Source organism: Phyllosticta citribraziliensis, assembly GCF_038025025.1.
Source record: "Phyllosticta citribraziliensis strain CPC 17464 chromosome Unknown J3D65scaffold_1, whole genome shotgun sequence".
NCBI classification, from domain to species: Eukaryota; Fungi; Ascomycota; class Dothideomycetes; order Botryosphaeriales; family Phyllostictaceae; genus Phyllosticta; species Phyllosticta citribraziliensis.
In genome coordinates this window covers 2,857,564-2,876,376 of record NW_027117338.1, presented here as the reverse complement: position 1 = coordinate 2,876,376, position 18,813 = coordinate 2,857,564, and the positions used below count along the sequence as shown (strand labels likewise).

At 57.2% G+C, this 18,813-nt stretch overlaps 5 protein-coding genes across 5 annotated transcripts; 2 read left to right on the top strand and 3 right to left on the bottom strand.

Moving 5' to 3' along the window:
- The first annotated feature begins 8 nt into the window (after nt 1–8).
- Nucleotides 9–5,593, top strand: J3D65DRAFT_611439 (helicase swr1). The gene has a single exon (XM_066798909.1). The coding sequence runs from the start codon at nt 210–212 to the stop codon at nt 5,157–5,159; it is 4,950 nt and encodes a 1,649-aa protein (XP_066660219.1). The 5' UTR covers nt 9–209; the 3' UTR covers nt 5,160–5,593.
- A 449-nt stretch (nt 5,594–6,042) lies between these two features.
- On the top strand, nt 6,043–7,466 carry J3D65DRAFT_649400 (uncharacterized protein). The gene has a single exon (XM_066802419.1). The coding sequence runs from the start codon at nt 6,229–6,231 to the stop codon at nt 7,459–7,461; it is 1,233 nt and encodes a 410-aa protein (XP_066660218.1). The 5' UTR covers nt 6,043–6,228; the 3' UTR covers nt 7,462–7,466.
- An 833-nt stretch (nt 7,467–8,299) lies between these two features.
- Nucleotides 8,300–11,538, bottom strand: J3D65DRAFT_45764 (high affinity potassium transport protein). The gene is made up of 3 exons (XM_066796403.1): nt 11,201–11,538; nt 9,756–11,142; nt 8,300–9,707 (listed from the first exon to the last, which is right to left on the bottom strand). Exons 1-3 carry the CDS (start codon nt 11,310–11,312, stop codon nt 8,390–8,392), a joined length of 2,817 nt encoding a protein of 938 aa, XP_066660217.1. The 5' UTR covers nt 11,313–11,538; the 3' UTR covers nt 8,300–8,389.
- Nucleotides 11,539–12,875: 1,337 nt separating this feature from the next.
- On the bottom strand, nt 12,876–15,308 carry J3D65DRAFT_45713 (glycogen synthase). The gene is made up of 3 exons (XM_066796396.1): nt 15,053–15,308; nt 14,626–14,999; nt 12,876–14,571 (listed from the first exon to the last, which is right to left on the bottom strand). The coding sequence occupies exons 1-3, from the start codon at nt 15,123–15,125 to the stop codon at nt 12,958–12,960; spliced, it is 2,061 nt and encodes a 686-aa protein (XP_066660216.1). The 5' UTR covers nt 15,126–15,308; the 3' UTR covers nt 12,876–12,957.
- Nucleotides 15,309–15,916: 608 nt separating this feature from the next.
- Nucleotides 15,917–18,703, bottom strand: J3D65DRAFT_611426 (MCM2/3/5 family-domain-containing protein). Its single transcript, XM_066798908.1, has 3 exons — nt 18,529–18,703; nt 16,953–18,479; nt 15,917–16,900 (listed from the first exon to the last, which is right to left on the bottom strand). The coding sequence occupies exons 1-3, from the start codon at nt 18,663–18,665 to the stop codon at nt 16,408–16,410; spliced, it is 2,157 nt and encodes a 718-aa protein (XP_066660215.1). The 5' UTR covers nt 18,666–18,703; the 3' UTR covers nt 15,917–16,407.
- Nucleotides 18,704–18,813: the final 110 nt, after the last annotated feature.

Genomic DNA, 18,813 nt, shown 5'->3' with positions numbered 1-18,813 from the left:
CCGCTTCTGTTCCTAGTCGTCCCCCAGCAGCCACAATTTATCGCTTTTCTTCACCATTATCCTCCGACTCGTCGCCACCAACCCCCGCCCTTAGAATACATGTCTATCCGTCCCCGCGATCGCTCTAGCTAGCTCTTCTTGTCCCCGGCGCCGGCCCACATGTGCAGAGGAGGACCGCAGTGACGCCTGTTGGTCCTCCAGACGTGGACATGCAAAACACGCCTGCTCTCGACGAGCGAAATGACACGGCCCACGACGCGTCCGACTCGCTCGACACCACGCCCCAACCGACTCTTGCCTGCTCTACCGTCAGGAATGGAGCCGCCGATGACAACTTCAGCAGTGACACGGGCAGCGCGCCCTCGGGCCGCCCGTCCAAGAGACGCAAACTCGATGACCCGGCCAGGCTATCGCGCCCACCTTCGCCGCCCTGGAAGAGGATCGAGGCCGAGGGTCCTACAAGCTTCGTCGTCGACGGTCGCCGGAGGTCAGGCCGGATGAATGCGCCTCCAGAAACAGACACGCGGCGGAGCAGTCGAAAGGCCGTCTTGCAAAAGTCGACACCTAACTCGACACCTGCTAAATCAAAAGCTCTCCAAAACGGTCATCGATCCACCCCGTCCTCCGCACCTTCTGCGAAACATGCTCGACCCCAATCCGCCACCAAGGCGAAAGCCAGCGCGCCTGCACCCTCGCCCGCTCGTACCAGCCCTCGCCGAGCGAAAAACTCCCAGGCATCTCCGCCACCGCAATCACAAACTGGCAACAAGAAGTCGCGGGTCGCTGCGAATTCGACGCCGGCTGCTGCTGGAACTAGGAAATCTGGCCGCATCAGCGAAGCCGCAGCGGGATCGCGTGCTCCTTGGACCACCGACACCAACGGGTTTGCTCAGACGGACGGGAGTCCGGACGCCGTGCCAATGACATCACCGCGAACGCCGCGATTAAGGCTGAAGTTGGGGCCAATACAGTTGCCGTATCTCCATCCTCACCACGCGCTGCCTCAACCGAAACACTCTTCCTTTGCCGGATGGGTCCAAAGCGACGATCCCCTCGCCGGAGAAGACTTTACAAGGCTGTCCAATGATCAAATCGAAGAGGAGGCACGTTTGCGGTTGAGGATAATAGAGGCATCGGCACCTGGCGGAGTCTTGAATGAGCAGAGATGTTCTGTCTTGGCGGCGGATGCCGAGGAAGAACCTCCACCCAGCTATGGCCCTTGGAATCACATCGCGACACATGCATGTCACTTTCAGAAACTTCTGGTCAAGGAGCACGCCCTACACGTTGCGCAAGCCCGGAAGCTGGCCTACGATTGCAAGGAGGTGTGGCAAGCGCGACAAGAAGCCAAGTGGGCGAAAGAGGAGGCCGAGAGGCCGAAAACGAAGGAGGAGATTGAGGCGCTGGAGAAGAACTATGCGGAACGGCGGTACAAGCAGTTGGTGCGGGATCTCAACCAGCAGTGGCAAAACATCAAGGTCGAGGTGGACAGGCGACGACACGAAAAATGGTTGGAGGAACAAGAAGCTTTGGGCAAGCAGACTATGAAATCGCTACTCAATCAATCCACCGCATTGCTCAAGGAGAGACGAAACAGGGCCGGCTCTGCGCAAACCAGCGACGACGAAGACTTTGAATCGTTCGTGGACGAAGATGATGAAGGCGAGACTGAAAGCCGCCTAGACAGCACTCGGCCAGCGTCAAGTCTTGCGGACGGGATGGATGGGTCGCGTTCGGACCAGGATTCGTCGGACTCGGAAAACATGTCGGACACTGGGGAAGAAGACGAAGGAACGGCCCCGGACGACGACGAAGCCAACATGACGCAAGAACAATTACGACAGAAATACGCCAACCTACAGTCAGTGCCGGACGAAATTGAACCAGATGATGAAGAGACGGACGAGGGAGAAGACGAGGATGACGGGCCAGGATTGGCGAGTCTTTTGACCAATGGAGACGGCGCACCTGATAAGCATCTCCCCAATGGCAACGATCAAGATTCTGGTCGAGACACGCCGCAAGACATCGACCCCGCAACGGTGCAGCTCGAGGAGGTGGATGATATTTTGATGGACGAAGACGATGAAGATTCTGGAACTGAAATGGACTCGGGCAGCGAGGAAGGGAGCTCTATGGATGAGGATGACGGCTCCGCGTCGGAACAAGATGCTGGACTTGGGATGATGGGATTTCTCTCCGCTCAAGAGATTGCCGAGCTCAAGAAGAAAGCTGCCGAGAGCATTGAGGACCCTGGCCAGGACGTTGACGCAGCTGCCGAGATATCCCCAGATGCGGATACGACAGAGGACCCAGGAGAGCTTCACACCAACGGCGACATTTCCAAGCCCAAGGCGAATGGCCATGTGGAAGAACTAGCTGCAGTCGATGCAGTGGACTCGTCCGACTCGGCCCAAGCCGATGCGCAGAACTCTCCAAAAACGACCACAAACGGCTTCGTTGAACCTACAAAAGACATCGAGAAAGCAGAGAACGGGGCTCCCGTACACGAGGACGAATCGATCGAAGAAATAGTCCCGTCGACCAAGACCCCAGTCCCGTCCCTCTTTCGCGGCCAACTTCGCCCGTACCAACACGAAGGTTTGGACTGGCTGGCAGGGCTCTACGAAGGGGACACCAATGGTATTCTTGCCGACGAAATGGGTTTGGGTAAAACAATTCAAACAATTGCCTTGCTCGCCCACTTGGCTGTCGAGCGAGAAATCTGGGGTCCGCATCTTGTCGTGGTACCAACCAGTGTCATGCTCAACTGGGAGATGGAGTTCAAGAAGTTTTGTCCGGGATTCAAAGTCCTCGCATACTACGGATCCATAGAGGAGCGCAAGCGTAAACGACAAGGCTGGATGAACGACGACATGTGGAACGTGGTCATCACGTCTTACCAACTTATCCTCCACGACGCCGCGGCCTTCAAGAAGCGGAGCTGGCATTACCTCATTCTGGACGAAGCACACAACATCAAGAACTTCCAGACCCAACGCTGGCAGACGCTGCTCAACTTCAAGACGCACAAGCGACTTTTACTCACTGGCACTCCGCTGCAAAATAATCTGCAGGAGCTCTGGTCGTTGTTGTTCTTTCTGATGCCGTCAGGGGACGACGGGCAAGGCGGCTTTGCCGCTCTTAGCAACTTCACCACGGCCATGGCTAGACCCGCAAATCAGATTCTAGACCAAGGCCGCCAAGAGCTCGATGCGGAAGCCCAAGCAACCGTCAAGCAATTGCACGAGGTATTGCGACCGTATCTTCTGCGGAGACTGAAGGTCGACGTCGAGAAGCAAATGCCTGGCAAGTACGAACATGTTGTATACTGCCGTCTGTCGAAAAGACAAAGACAACTGTACGATGGGTTCATGGGTCGGGCAGACACGAGGGAAATCCTTTCCGGCGGCAACTACATGTCCATCATGAATTGCCTCATGTCCTTGCGCAAGGTTTGCAACCATCCAGATCTTTTTGAGACTCGCCAAATCGTCACTTCCTTCGCCATGGAAAGGTCCGTGGTGGCCGATTTTGAGGTCAAGGACTTGCTCGTTCGTAAGCGCCTGCTCGAGGAGAAGGAGGCCGACAAGTTGGACCTCGACTTTCTCAATCTCATCATTCCCAAGAAGGAACGGACTTCGTCGGTCGTCACCAAACGGATTCAAACTATCCAGGCAACTCGACCGCTCGAGGGTCTGATTGAGCGACAGACTCGGCGACTGAAGAGGACAGACCGCATCGAGGGACAATCGCTCGACTCGATCCACAATCATCTCGAACAAGCATCGCACCGGTCAACACTCGAGCACTTCCAGAATTGCCTCCACTTTACGCAACGGCGAGCCCAAAGGACCCCAGTCTATGGCACAGGCCTCATCGATAGACTTATGGTTCAAGATTTCCCGCAGCAGCTCATCGCCGCTCGAGCACCGCGGAAAAAGCAGAGTCATCTTGAGTGGTACATGAACACTCCTGTAGCATGGCAACACATGGTCCAGACGTTGGAGGAGCGTTCAGAAGCCATGAAGACCGCCGTTCAAAAGTTTAGCTGCGTAACGCCTGCTGCTGTCGCCAACGATATGCCGCTCCTGACTTTGGGAGAAGAGGGAGTAGGCATGGTTCGTGCTTCTCAAGACGTCAAGCGCCCGGACCCTTTCCACGAGTCTCGAGTCCGTTTGTCCATTGCGTTCCCCGACAAGCGGCTGTTGCAATTCGACTGCGGAAAGCTGCAACGGCTTGACAAGCTCCTCCGTGAACTGCAAGCTGGCGGTCATCGCGCTTTAATCTTCACTCAGATGACAAAGGTCCTCGATGTGTTGGAGCAATTCTTGAACATCCATGGCCACCGCTATCTCAGACTTGACGGCGCTACCAAGATTGAGCAGCGCCAGATTTTGACGGACCGCTTCAACAATGATCCTCGGATTCTCTGCTTCATCCTGTCGTCGAGGTCGGGTGGTTTGGGAATCAACCTGACTGGCGCCGACACCGTCATCTTCTACGACCTTGATTGGAATCCCGCCATGGACAAGCAATGTCAAGATCGTTGCCATCGCATCGGCCAGACTCGCGACGTGCACATTTACCGGTTTGTGTCAGAGTACACGATTGAGGCCAACATCCTGCGCAAGTCAAACCAGAAGCGCCTGTTGGATGATGTCATTATCCAAAAGGGCGACTTCACGACGGATTACTTCAATCGGCTGACGTACAAGGACGCGCTGGAGGAGATTCCCGAAGCCGAAGACGCCGACGCAAGCGCCGCCATGGACAGAGTCCTCGGCAACATGGGCGGCCCCGACGCGTCGGGAATGGGGCCCGTCCTCGAAGGCATCGAAGACCAAGAAGACGCCGAAGCGGCCAAGCTCGCGCAAAAGGAGATTGTGCACGAGGTGCACATCGACGACGAAGACTTCAACGAGGCCGGCTCGCGGCCGAGCGCGACGCCCAAGGCGTCGGTGCCGCCCACGCCGGGAGCTGAGCCGAACGACGACGATGATGACAACGACGACAACGACGACGAACGGCCGCACGTTGACGAGTACATGGTCAGGTTCGGCGAGTGGGAGATGAAGGACGTGCCGCTTGGCCCGCCGCCCGACAGGAAGCGCAGGAACCGGAAGGGGCAGGAGCATCGGGTGCGGCGGCGTCGCTAGTAGCAACTGTATTATCTGTTTCGAAAGACGTGTCTCTCTCCTCGACTTTTTGACATGATGCATGGCGAGCGGTGTTTTTTGTTTCTCATCTTCCTCAAACTGACGACGAGAATTGAACGGGACGGATGTGTATTTGTGTGGGCTAGGTTTCGCCCCTTTTTGTAAGCTCTTTCTGTTGTCTTGTCTACTAGGGAGGTGCGGCAGACGAGGTGTTTTTTTCTCAAAATACTGCATTGCGGGCGTTGCTTTCGTAGCTGGGGGCTGATGATTGATCGCCTCTTCTGCGTGGTGGTGGACTGGATGGACTCTGGAGACAAGAGCATGCGGTGGCCTACTCTTCATCATGTCTCATTTTACTCTTCTCGACTCACCTGTACTAGTATTATTCAACAAGGAAATGAAGCGTCTGCGGTTGCAGATGGCTGTTTGCCGCTCTCTATTACCTAACTCCTGATTGTTGGTAGAGCTTGGCTGAGGGGATGTGATGCCTACTCATGTTAAGCAGTTCTCGAACCTGCTGCCGCCGGCAGCAAATGTACGAATCATAAAGCCAGGGCTGACGCCATGCCTGCTTGTCTTTGTCGCCTCCGGATGGCAAGAGAAACAGAAAGGAATGGTATACGCCGCACCTCACGCGCCAAGTAAAGTGTCACAGTTACAACCAACAATCTGAGCGACTCTGCTTCTGCCCACATTTCCTCACATCCATCAGATTGGTCCAGAGTGCTCGAGTGTCTTGACGTAGGAATTTCGACCTTGTACGCGCTTGGTGGACGAAGGGGGTGAAAGAAGTGCGGCGTTCAGCACAGCCACGCGCTAGCCTCTTTGGTCCCAGTCTCTTGACTACATGTATGACGGCAGTCCGTCATCACCAAAGCTTCAACAACCAACTTGAGCCAAGAATCATCCAAGTCACAGCACAACATCCTCAACAGAGACTCTTCTGGCACTGCAACAACTATCAGAAAATCGGGACACGGCAGCAGCGCTGCGCAATAGCTAGGCTACGTCACTTGAACTCCATCTCTTCCAACAAACAGTTATCCACATCATCGCAACAACCACCAAGATGCGCAGCTTCTTCAAGAAACTGCACCACCGCGATGATAGCGACGGGAATGAGCGACAAAGTCAGTCTTATGAGCCACCGCCAAGCTATAGCAGCTTGGAAGAGAACCGAAGTGACAAAAAACCTTCCTCGTCATCTGCATACAACCAGCACCAAGAAGCCTCGTCCTCATCCTCCACACAATATGCTCCTCCCCCAGGCCCACCACCAAACTGGACCGCACCCGCAGCAGCATCAGCATCAGCGTCAACAGCGGCAGCTGAGCCGCCACCGTACCACGACTGGACCATCATCCCCGACAACGCGCTGCTGCCCCCTCCCCCACCGCTCACATATACCGTGTCGCCCACCGCCAACGCCAGCGCCGCCGACGGCGAAGCCGCCTACAAGTGGTGCCTGGCGCACCCGCTCTCGTCGCCGCTGCACCTGACGCCGGCCCAGCTCGCCGCCCTGCGCGCCGGCCACGTCGCATTCGCCAGTCCGCCGTCGTGCTTCGCGGGCGAGCTGCGCGCGGCCGTCGGCACAGGGCGTGCAAACCGCCCAGGCTACTACGCCGGCCGCTCGCACAGCCGCGCCCGCGACGTATGTCTTGTCACGGCGCTGCCGCTGTACAGCGCGCGCGCTCACAACCCCTTACTCCACCCCTCTCCCCCTTCCCCCTACCCCAAACCAGCAACAACGACCGTCTACTTCGAACTCGGCATCCTGGGCATCGGCGGCATCGCCTCCTCGTCCACCTCGCCATCGCTGGAGGAAGCAGACGCCGGCCTCGCCATCGGCTACGTCGCGCCGCCGCACCCGTCGTGGCGGCTGCCCGGCTGGCAGCGCGGGTCGCTCGGCGTGCACGGCGACGACGGCCGCCGCTACGTCAACGACACGTTTGGCGGCGCGGACTTCACGACGGCGTGGGGCGCGGGCGAGCGCGTGGGGTTGGGCCTCGTCTTCCGCGCGCCCCCGACGACTGGCGACGCGCCTCCTGCGTACGGCACCGGTGGCGGCGGCAGAGGCATCCCCGGCGTCGCTGTTGATGTCTTCTTCACGCGCAACGGCCAGCGTGCTGGTGGGTGGGACATGGCGGGCGAGTTGGACGAGCGCGCGCTCGGCGGCAAGGAGGGCCTGGAGGGCGAGTGCGACTTGTATGGCGCGGTTGGCTTGTTTGGCGGCGTGGATTTTGAGGTGTTCTTCAATCGGGAGGATTGGCTTTTTAAGCCGGATGAGAAGGGGATGGAATGATGAGCAGGGGGGGGGGGGGGGGGGGGAGTGGGAAGTCAAAGGTCGACGATAGCATGATGGCATGGCATGGTTTATGAGACATGAATTGATTCATCCATTGTTCGACTTCCTCTTTGACTTTGATCTGCCACCAACTCTCTCCTGCAACACCGTATCCCTATGTATCCTTTCCTTTGCTTCGCCCTGCCAGGAAGCCAGCCAACCAGCCATCAGCCAAAACCCGCCACAAAGATTCCGTCCCTCCACTCCATCCAATCCAATCCAAACCCATCCAGCCAGTCTCCGCTCAGTCAGTTACTACACCGCGTCAAAGCCAAGCCAATCCAATCCAATCCACTCCACTCCACTCCAACCCCAACCACACCAACCATTCTCTTCAAGCACGCCAACACTTCGAAAAGGAGAGAAAGAAAGAAAACAGAAGGGGGCAAAAGACAAAAAAGGGAGGAAAGGCTAGAAACAGGTAGATCATCTAGATACACACACACATACATACTCACAGCAATATAAACAAAGAAGAGAGAGGAAGAAGAAGAAAAAAAGGCCGCTCGCTCACACGCGCGCGGCCCGACCGGCTGGCTGGCTGTGCAAGGGCCGGAAAACAGGCCAGCAGCCAGGCAAGAGCGCGCCGAGAGAGAAAGGGAGAAAGAGAAAAGTCAGATCCACAAATGAACGAACGAACGAACGAGTCTACGAAGAAAAGCCCAAGTCGAAGACCAAAGCCAAAAACTGCTGGCCACGGTACCATACTGGCTGGCCATTTCCGCCAGAAAAAAAAAACCTCAACCTAGCGGGGCCGGCGGGGGGATATATAAAACGAAAACGACGAAGCGCTTGCTAGACTGCTACCCAAGAAGAAGAAGCAAAGAACACCAATTCACCAACCAAACCAGCCAACGAGTCTAAAACGCATCCGCACCCGCGCGTCCTACGCATGCTTCTCGCGCTCCCGCCCCATCGTAGGTCCCGCGCTCAGCGCCCCCGACAGCAACTTCGTCAGCCCCGCCGCACTCCCCGTGCGCGGCTTGCGTCCAAGCCACTGATGCGGCGCCGGTGTGATCTCGTCGTCGACAGCGGAGCCACTCACAGCACCACCACCGCCGCCGCCGCCGCCGCCGCCGCCGCCGTTACCGCCAATCCAGTCCTTTGCCGTCGTCGCCTGGCTGGGTCTGCGCGTCGACGCCGTGCGCACGCCCGTGAGGCCCTCGCCGCCGCCAGACAAGTTGCGCCCGTCGCCGTCGCGGCTGTTTTCGCGCTCCGAGAAGCCCGAGTTGCGGCGGGCGCGGCGGCTGGCGTCTTCGGCCTCTTTGCGATGCAGGTTCTCCGACGGCAGCAGGATGGCGCGGTCGAGTGCGTATGGCAGGCCACGGTGGCGGCCGCGGATCTGCATGGCGATGATGATGAGTTTGGAGAGGGGGCGGAACTGGGCCGAGAAGGACGTGTTGACGTTGGGGTAGCCGAGCGAGAGGCCGACGGTGCCGTAGGCCGACACGATTTCGAAGAGTACGCTGAAGAGCGTGAAGCTGTAGTCGTTGGTATTTTCGAGCCGTGACCCTTCGATGATGGCGATGAAGAAGAAGCCCAGGAAGATGTACCACAGATCGAAGGAGAGCTGTCGCCTGAAATGCGTTCCGACGTAGCTCTGCATTTGGTCCCCGTCTTCAACCTCGGTGCTGTCCCCTGCCCAGATGCCCAGTGACTTTTCTTCGTAGACGTTGGTGCGGCGCATGGAAATGGCGATGGGGAAGACGGAAATGTACATCATGATCAAGTACGAAACTTGAACCGCAGGATGTAACTCGGCAATGTTGACCACCGCAAACCCAGCAGTGCGCGTCGATGCGGCTTGGAAGAGACCGTCCAAGACTCGATATCCAGCTGGGAGTGCCGTCACCGTGTCGTCGTGAATGTCGAGGATGATGAAGAAGATCAGGTCAATGCCGTTGAGTAGCACAAGAACCCAAAACAGCCACCACGTGGCACCCGATGGAAAGAGGAGCGTGAAGCACCGTCTTGGGTGATCCAGGAGAAACCTCAATTCCTCCCAGACACTACTGCCATACGGAACCAACTTCTCGGCGATCCAAATGACGAAGCGGAGCATGCACGGGAAGCCAGTATTGCCGATAATGATCAGGAAGCTTCCGAGCAGCAAGGGAAAAACGGCATCCTGGAACGAGATCATCGAGTCCGGGGTCAATGTGAAGCCGAGATCGTTGAATAGGGAAGCCGGCGTAAAAAAGCCCCTGTAGAGTGTTAGCGCTCATTCAACGAACGGTCATGATCAAACTTACCACCAGGTTGCGTTGACACTGACCGGCCTCAAGACGTTGCCATTGTAGCTCGACCTTATGATCCATGGCAGCAGACAGACCATGCCGAGCAGATGAAACCCAACGAAGTAAAGCACCAAAATGAATGCCAATGTCTTCAAGGAGCGGTACTCAATGCCACCAAGCTCCTCCCTCTGCTCTTCCGTCAAGTCGACGAAAGCCGAGTTGCGACCAATCGTCGGCGTCCAACTGAGATATGGCATGGGATCGTTCGTGCGGTCTTGACTCCTTGTCGTCATGAAGCTCTTGAACGTCGAAGTCCTGTTCTTCGATCGCAGGCCGCTGGGAGGTTCATCGTCGTCGTTCTGATTGGTGATTCGGCGCCGGATGTTGGCAACTCTAGAGCCCACTCTCCCACGGAAGCCATCTTCTTCCTCGTTGAAATGGAAGTGTCTCCTCCAACCGGTGTGCTCATCGTTGCCAACGACATCGGGATCGACCTTGTCAGCGGGTTGTCGGGCTTCGTCCTGGTCCTTCCCTCGCGCACCCGAGTCATTGGTCATCTCCGGCCCAAGTGCCAGGTTGCCCTCCTCGTCATCCACGCGTTTCGGCTTGTCGCCGCGGTCGAAATCTCGCGGGCCGGGAATATATAGCCTGCCCTTCGTCTTGGGCCTGCGCTGATTTTCAACGAATGCTATATGTTGCTCAGCCGTCCGGCGGGCGGGTATACGATCCGAGTTGGAATAGTCGGACATGCGTTTTTGCGGGCCAGGTGGGTTGACATCGTCGGCAAACTTGATGTCTCGAGTGAATGGCTGATTGATCGGATGCTTTTCGTCGTTGGTTGTGTCTACGGTGCTGTCCTCGGCCAGACCTTCGGGAGACGAAGTCTTGTCCTCAGGGGTAGCTGTGCGACCACTTCCACTGTTCGACGACGACGGATTTGCCGTTTGCAGGGCGGACGCGTCCTTCTCATCCATCTCGCCATCGACGTTGCACTTCCTGCCTTTGGCGTGGCCCTCGGCGTCGCGCATGACCGTAATCATTCGGCCATTGACGCCCTGCTCCTCTCGCCCAATATCCCTATCATCTATAGCCTCGCTCTTTGTCCGGGACCGCGTGTTGCGGTTCTTGCTGCGTGCCTCGGCGACGATTCCCTGGAAGCGCTTCTCGAACCAGTAGAGGCGGACAAAGACGACAAAGGTGTTGATGAAGATGGGGTTGCAGACGCAAGCCACCAACATGAGAACCAGCTGCTGGTAGAATAGCAGCTTGTTGACGTCGATGGTGTTGAGACCGCTTTGCGTCGCGGAGCCGCTGGCGAAGAAGAGGGCGTCGACATAATCGAGGCGACCGGCGGGGTATATCAGGATGGAGCCGATGAGGGTCCATATTACGAGGTAAAGGTCTAGAGAGTGAGGTGTCAGAAGAGTTGTCCTGAGGAATGCGGGCGGTGGCAGACGTACAGTGTAGAGCTATAAAATTGAAGCGCGGCCAGCGGAAGCGGATGCGCCTGGGGATGTGGCTGAAGACGTGCTCCCTCAGGAATGAACCCGTCTCCATGAGGGGTTTGAACATGATTCCGAGAGGTCGCCCTGTCCGGTGCGAGGGGACCGAGCGAGTGGGTGGCGTGTCGCACAAGTCCGGCTATTAGGCGATGGTATAAAGACCTCAGTCTCGAGAGGGAGAGACGGCGCGTTCGCTCGCGGGGAAGGCGCCCCGCAGGAAAGCGGCTGGGATGTTTCCAAATGGGCGGCAGGGAGCGGGCGAGGAGACTGTTTTCCGCAGGTGAAGGAGAATTGTCGGCCGTGAAGAGAAGGTCGCGTCAATTCATGGCGTGTGCGGGTGAGGTGGTGGTGTTGTCGGGGAGGCGCCGGTGGTGGTGTGTGGTGGTGGGCAAAAGTCAAAGAACCACGACCGACGTTCAAGGAGGAAAATTGCGGCAGGCGTGCGGCAATGGGCGAGGCCAGGCGGACATGACCTAGCGACAGAAGAAAGAAGAGCTGAGGCGATGAGCAGGGCAGGGGGAAAATGTCAGATAGCAGCAGTAGAGGGCGGTGGGTGCGCAGGGTGCTGGGGCTCCCACACACGCCCGCACACAAGCAGTTCGCGCGGGCTGATGCCAAGCAGCCGACCTCTCTCATGGACATTAGATGCGAACTGCGCCACTTGACGCCATCTGTTCGGCTGCCGTTTTCTGCTTCGCGCGCCCTCTTGAATCCCAATCTGCTAATTAATGCACACACATCCTGTTGCGGCATCCAGACCTAGCCACCTCGCCCGGCTCCTCGCACCCGAGGACCACGTCTCTCTCCACCTGGCCGGCAGCAGTCAATGACGGCCTTAAGTACCAACCCCCCGGCTGCAGGGAAACTGAACGCCATGTGAAACGTTTCTGCCGGCCCAAACTTTTGGCCGACGACAAAGTCGAAACGTTGGCAAGCTGGGGTGAGGTTGCTTGCACAAGCACGCCGCCGCCTGTCTTTGTTTACTTGGCACATGATTGTCTTGTCATTTCATTGCTAGGCCATCATCTGCCTCTGCTGCCGTCTCGGATGCTGCACTGCTGTTGGTGTTTCCGAGATGGACGGCAGCACCACCAAAGAAAATATCTCGTGGACCCAACCAACGCACAGATGGACGGCCAGGGTGTTCCACGCGGCAGCAAATGCCTCGCTGAAGTCATTCAATGCTCACGGCCCCTCAGTCTCTGCAGTGACCAACCGTGGCTGTGCATCTGGACGGCTAACCCCGGTCTCCACCGCTCCTGTTGCGCTTGCCTAATCCGGCCAACACCAAAATGCATCTGATCTGATCTGATCTGATCCCCTCCAAAACCCCGTCACCTTCTCAGGAAATGTCATTAGAAAGTGAGTGATCTCGTAGAATACAGGGCCCCGTGTTTAAAATGAGGTAGGATGCACCATGTACAGCCGGGGCTGTTCCTGAACGCTCAGCCTGCAGGGAAAAAAAAAAAAAAAACAATCCCCGAAACCAAAACCCCCCAGCAGTCGACCTGTCAGAAAGCCCATGCCCACTCGCGTCTCACAAATGCTCATCACTAAGAAGCACCGTTGACCGCGGGCGAGAAGCCCGGCGACAGGGCTCCCTCTGACGGCTTTTTCGTCTTCAGCGTCAACGGGAACGGATACTCCTCGGGGTCCTCTTCCTCTCTGTCATACTGTCAGCTCTGCACAACACCCGAATCTCACAAACAAGTCACTTACGGAAGCCTCCACGCAATGTAGTCCTCCGTGCTCAGTCCCTCGCGTCCTTCTTGCAGCGAAGCAAAGTCTCCAGGCGTCATCATGCCGGACCGGTCTCTGGGAGACCCTGGCTCCGACAGTGGTCGAGAAATCTTGACTTCGGCCGCTCCGAAAAAGTCGCTCTCAACATCTCCCTCAAAGGCATCGGGGTACGCTGCCGCCATTGTTAGTACAGCCATCTTGTGCAGTCTCTTCGACGCAAGCTTACCTCTGCGCAGGGCTAATTGCCGAGCCTTGACGTACTCCATGCCCATCCTCTTCCAGTCGAGCAAGTCGCTCAATCTCTCCGTCCGGTTGCGCTGGTTGATGCGCTGGCGCTTGCTCTTCTTGGTAAACTCAAACATGTAATCCGAAAGCTGGTTGACCGAATCATCAACGCCCTTCATCCGCCTGTCAACGATGTAAATGCCGTAGTCTTGTGCATTCTCAATCAGCTCCTCCATGTAGCATCCGAATCCGGACAGATTGGTGGTGATGCTCGGAACGCCCATGACGGTGCACTCGGCCGGAGTGTATCCCCAAGGCTCGTAGTACGAAGAAAAGACACCCAGGTGCGTGCCGCGCACAAAGTCATCGTAGTCCATTGGGAGCACAGGGTTGGCAGAGTTCAGAAACTCGGGGTGGAAGACAATCTTGACCCTGTCCGTTGGATGGTTGAACAACTGACACCGTCGGATCTGGTTGAGGATGGGGTCGTCATGGTCGTTGACCATGTTGTGAGTGACAATCGGGGGAAGGCCGTGGCGCTTCATGGCGAACAGTCGACGGCGAAGCATGACCTTGTCTGCGGAGCTAATGAGTTCCTTGTCTTCTGGAAGGTCCATTCCCTCGTGCCAGGCAAGCGACCGCTCAAACAACTTCTTGCCCACGTTCTTCGAAATAACGTCAATCGTGTCATGAAGGGACTTGATGACGGCCTGGCCCTTGAGGGCCTCGACCGTCAAGGACGAGGTTTGCGCAGGCATGATGATGAACGCGACCACGGTCGTATTCGAGTTGGCGCTCTTCATCCGGTGGTTCAGACGAGCCAACGACTCGATGAACATGTCAACGCCCTTGTTCCGGTACTCATAGCGGCCGGCGGTGAAGAAGTACAGCGTGTTTTCTGGGTCGAAATCGTTGTGTCCGTAGAAGTGGCCCCGAACAAAGTCGTTGATTTTTATCTTTGCCTGCTGATGCAAGTTCTGGAACTCGTGGGTGGCGGAGAACTTTTTGACGTTGAGCCCATTGGGCAAAACGCCATCGGGCTTGCGCTTGAGGAGATGCTCGCTCTCGTACGCAGTAATGTGCGAAACGGTTGTGAAGACATCCGCAGAGTGAGCCGCCGCTCTCTCGATGCAATATCTGTGGTAAATGCCTCGCTTTCCAGCTTCTGCGTCCACGTCAAAGTATTGCAGGTTGTTGTAAAAGTCGACGGAGCCGGCACACAGATACCGCCCAAGCAGCGTCGCGTGCGTCGTGAAGATGGTCGTAACATCGATGCGTCGCTTCTTGCAGAGCGGAATTGCAACACCAGCAAGCCATTCGTGGAATTGAGCAACCACCGCGCGCTTCTTCTCGTGCCAGACGTACTAGAGGCGATTAGCTCGGGGAACCTTGACTGTGCCAGCAGGGATCGGGATTACCTCTCCCAAGAACCATGCAATTAGGTATCCAAAGACAATGGTCTCGTTGGTCTCGCCGTCTCCGGGTGGCGAAGGAATGCCAGCCGTGGACCACAAATCGCCCTTCCACTCGTCAAGGTACTTGTAGGCCGTGCCCGTGTCGAAGAGCAAAACGCGGGGAGCGCCGTCAATGAGCCAGCGTCCGTACAGGGTAGCAATGCCGCGCTCGTTCATGGCCTTGATTGTCTCAATGAGCGCCGGGTCTCGAGGCGGCAGCTCTTCGACTTCGACGGTGGCCGAGGCACGGTTCCATGGTCCGAGGAGCGTGTAGGAAGCTCCATATTCGGCAGTCGTGACCTGAGCCTTGGACTTGAGGACGGAATAGATGCCTCCGACTGGGAAAGACTGTCAGCTTGAGCCCTTGGCGTTGTAGATGGGTGCAGCTTGCCTCGATTGGCCACCTCCGTCGCGATCTCGAACAGGACGTGATTGGCTACGTCTCGCGCGGCGGGCTCTGCCATGGTGTGTGTCTGGGGAGAAGTGATCTAGGTCAGAATGGTTGAGACGGCGGACGAGTAAAGTAATTCGAGCTTGGCGAGGCGGGACAATGGCAAGCGGAAGGTGGTACAGCGTGGAGAAGCTGTGGTAAGGTGTGGAGGAATGGAGCGGGAGAGGTCTAGTCTGGTCCCGGCGACGAGGAATTCGTCTTGCTTGTGGGTGGCCGGGAATGGCAGTCGCGTGCAGCGGCGCAGGCGGAGGGGGCAATTGGGGGGAGTTGTCGATGTTGAGATGAGGAGGAGGAGGCGAAGGGAAGAGGAAGAGTGAGAAGCTCAAGGCGTGAGTGCAGGACCGAGGGCGGCTAAAGGCGCAGGATCCTGGTTACCAACGTCAGAGCTTCCATGACCACGACCTTGACCTTGGCCTGGGACTGCGAGCCTCTCCTGATTGCTTGCTGATTGCTGATTGCGGCCATCCGTCACGAGCTGCGGTGGCACAGGCCTGCCCTGGCCGACATAAATGGCTGCCCATCGTCGCGCTTACGTGCGTCGAGACGGTGGTGAGAGCTACTGTACCCACAGCGTGAGGTGCAGCACTGCACTCCTCGTCCTCCTCTCCGATTCCACCCCGCCCGCCCGCACCCCGGCTGGCCTCGGACGCCATCCCTGTGCGTGGATCTGTCTGTCTGTCCGTCCGGTGTGCTTGTTTGTTTGCAATCAATGGTCGAGTCGCCATCCCATCGACGGATCGACGACCGTGTGCTACGATCCCCCACATCGTCATCATCGCCTCCAGGGCACTGATTGTCCCTCCAGTCTCCGCTCTCCGCTCCATAACTCCATCAGTGCGGGGTGGAGCTGGCCTGGGGCAAGTCGGTCCGAGTCCATCTGCCCTCCCTGTCGCTGTCGCTGTCGCCGAGGACCCCTTGGCGACACACCACTACATTGACCTGACCCTGTCGGCTGCTGTGGGGATAGCTGAGCCCTCCCTCGACTGCCTCTCGTCGCCTCGCCTCGCCGCGCCGCGCCTGGCCTCATCTTGGGTGTCTAGACTCTAGCACACCCAATTCTTCAGCACGACAGCACGTCAAGTCGCTAGCCACACGTCGGCGCTTGGTCAGAATCTGGCATCATTTCCTATCTGCAATGCGCCTCCAATCCCTGCTCGAGGATCCCGTGATGTTCAAAAACGGTCTGCACCCGCGCCCCAACCCGTCCCACCCCCCCATAAACGCATAACAAAAAACCAGGAACGCCTTAACCCTACAGGTCCCAACATCTACTCCCCATAAACTCAATTTCTCAACTACACGCCACTGCGGTGCACTTGGGCTCCGCCGCGTCGGATTTGTACCGTCTCCCGCCTCTGCATCACCACCAGCGCCCGGTTCAGCGCTTGCTCGCTGTAGCCTTTCACGTCGACGAATTCTCGCTTCAGCGCCGCCAGGCTGGTTGTCCAGCCAATGGGCAGACGCACCCGGAGCTGTTCCTCCACCTTGTTGACTTCGGTCATGAGATCGCGATTGCCTTGACCCTCGCCCTGCGTGACGGCGTCCATGGTGCTGCCCAAGAAAAGCCGAATCGCCTCGTCGACGTGCGCTTCCGTCGCAATCGGCGACAGCGTCATCTTGGCCAGCGACTCGGTGATGCGGACAATGGCTTCGAGCTGGCGGACAGTAATGGGGATCGATGACCGTGCGTTGGCCGTCATCTCGGCCGCGTGGACTTGTCGGCGGATGCTAACAAAGTGAGATGACAGCTTCTCCGCGGCTTCGTCAGAAAGACGGGGCGCGCATTTCCTACAACTACGTCAGTCCAAATCCAATGGTGAGCGCGCTCGTGTCAACTTACTGCTTGCAATACGTAATGTAGCGCTTCATCTTCTCCACCGGCACCTCAGCTTGTACCTGCTCCTCAACGCCATGGCCGCCCATGTGAATCCCCATGACGTGCTTGGCGATCCTCTCGTCACGGCCGCGCTCGTGCTCGTCGCGGACGATGAAAATCATGTCGAAACGAGACAAAATGGTCGTCTGGAAGTCGATGTTTTCGCCCGGAGTCTTGAGGTCATCGTACCGGCCGAATATTGGGTTGGCTGCCGCAAGGACGGACGTTCTCGAGTTTAGAATAGTCGTGATACCGGCCTTTGCAATTGAAATCGTCTGCTGCTCCATGGCTTCGTGAATTGCAACGCGGTCCTCGTCCCGCATCTTGTCAAACTCGTCGATACAAACGACACCACCATCGGCAAGCACCATTGCACCACCTTCAAGGTAGAATTCGCGGGTGTTGTGGTCCCGTTGCACCGAGGCCGTCAGACCAGCTGCGGAAGAGCCCTTTCCAGAGGTGTAGATTGCGATCGGGGCGACCTTCTCCACGAATTTGAGCAATTGGGATTTGGCAGTACCAGGGTCACCCAAAAGGAGCACGTTGATATCTCCTCTCAGCTTCATGCCGTCGGGCAAAATTTTCTTCGAGCCGCCAAACAGTAGACATGCAATGGCTTTCTTGATGTCCTGGTTGCCGTAGATGGACGGGGCGATGCATCTTGCCATCAGCTCGTAGAGGTCCGGCCTCCTGCTCATCTCCAAAAACTCTTGCTCCTCTTCCTCGGTGAACGTGGCGTTGCCCTTCATCGTGTGGTCCACGTCCGACTGTATACCAACAGCACGGAGGTAGGGATTGCGGATTGCGACGGCGTTGTTTCCCTTTCCGCCCTTGGCGTGATAAATGGAAAAGATTCCCATGACCGTGCATCGAGACCCTGGCACCACGCGATTGCAGAGGTACCTGTCTGCGGAGATGAGAATGTGACGCGGGAGCTCTCCGACGGGCACCTGGTCGGGCGCCTCTTGGAGCTTCAAGACCTGCTGATCTATGAATGCACACTTTTCGTGGACGACATAGTACGGGTCGAGCGGGCACTTTTCTCCCGCGTCGCCATCTGACCGAATCCGGCCACACGTCCTGGGCAGCGACACGCCCGAGAAACCTCCTGTCACAGGCAAAGTTTCGGGGTGCCCACAGTTGCGGCATTGTATGTGGAGAGTTGTGGCCTTGGAAGAGAGGGTGGAGGCACCAATGACGATGCCGGGTATTCTGACGAGGTGCGAGACGTTTGTCGCGTTGAGATCTCTGATGGAGATTTGGGAAGCGGAGGAGTGGAGGATGAGCTGGTGGTTTGGGAGTTTGATGTCTTTTTGCGAGGGGTATACGATGCGCTGCGTGCAAATCTTCAACGCGGATTCGAAGAGCGGGATGATGTCGGCCGGCGCGCTTGCCAACTTGTGTGCGAGCTCCTCGTTGTAGTTGATCAAGTGCGAAATGTCCACGTCGCAGAAGTATTGCTTCACGAGAGCATTCTCCCGTATCTGGTCTCTGTGTGGCAATCAGCATTGACAAGCCTGTCGCAAGCTTCTGGACGAACCTGTAGATGAAGATGTTGTCGACGTGATAGGAGAGCACAAAATCAATCAAGTGCTTCTGGACTTGAGAGTTGTTGTCCTCGTTGTCATTGTCGTTGAGCGGGAAAAGGCCAAGACTGTAGACTGATTGCCTGTCCATCTTGACGTTCGAGTGTCGGTGTTGTGTTTGGATGCGGTGCGGTGCTTTGGGCAGGACCGGAAGCGCTGAAAGGCTGACGCGAATTTCCCGAGAAACGCGCTCAAGACGCGCACGCGTAAAGTACCACTTGGCAACGCTTGGGCCATCG

Excerpts from the sequence above, each read along its gene's own strand:
- J3D65DRAFT_45764 (XM_066796403.1), bottom strand. The coding sequence starts at position 11,312 with ATGTTCAAACCCCTCATGGAGACGGGTTCATTCCTGAGGGAGCACGTC. Across the intron at positions 11,143-11,200 it reads CAATTTTATAGCTCTACACT|ACCTTTACCTCGTAATATGG; the intron begins GTACGTCTGCCA and ends CTCACTCTCTAG. Across the intron at positions 9,708-9,755 it reads AGTGTCAACGCAACCTGGTG|GGGCTTTTTTACGCCGGCTT; the intron begins GTAAGTTTGATC and ends AACACTCTACAG.
- J3D65DRAFT_611439 (XM_066798909.1), top strand. The coding sequence starts at position 210 with ATGCAAAACACGCCTGCTCTCGACGAGCGAAATGACACGGCCCACGAC.
- J3D65DRAFT_45713 (XM_066796396.1), bottom strand. The coding sequence starts at position 15,125 with ATGGCAGAGCCCGCCGCGCGAGACGTAGCCAATCACGTCCTGTTCGAG. Across the intron at positions 15,000-15,052 it reads GACGGAGGTGGCCAATCGAG|TCGGAGGCATCTATTCCGTC; the intron begins GCAAGCTGCACC and ends AGTCTTTCCCAG. Across the intron at positions 14,572-14,625 it reads TTGCATGGTTCTTGGGAGAG|TACGTCTGGCACGAGAAGAA; the intron begins GTAATCCCGATC and ends AATCGCCTCTAG.
- J3D65DRAFT_611426 (XM_066798908.1), bottom strand. The coding sequence starts at position 18,665 with ATGGACAGGCAATCAGTCTACAGTCTTGGCCTTTTCCCGCTCAACGAC. Across the intron at positions 18,480-18,528 it reads GACAACATCTTCATCTACAG|AGACCAGATACGGGAGAATG; the intron begins GTTCGTCCAGAA and ends ATTGCCACACAG. Across the intron at positions 16,901-16,952 it reads TACATTACGTATTGCAAGCA|GAAATGCGCGCCCCGTCTTT; the intron begins GTAAGTTGACAC and ends ACGTAGTTGTAG.
- J3D65DRAFT_649400 (XM_066802419.1), top strand. The coding sequence starts at position 6,229 with ATGCGCAGCTTCTTCAAGAAACTGCACCACCGCGATGATAGCGACGGG.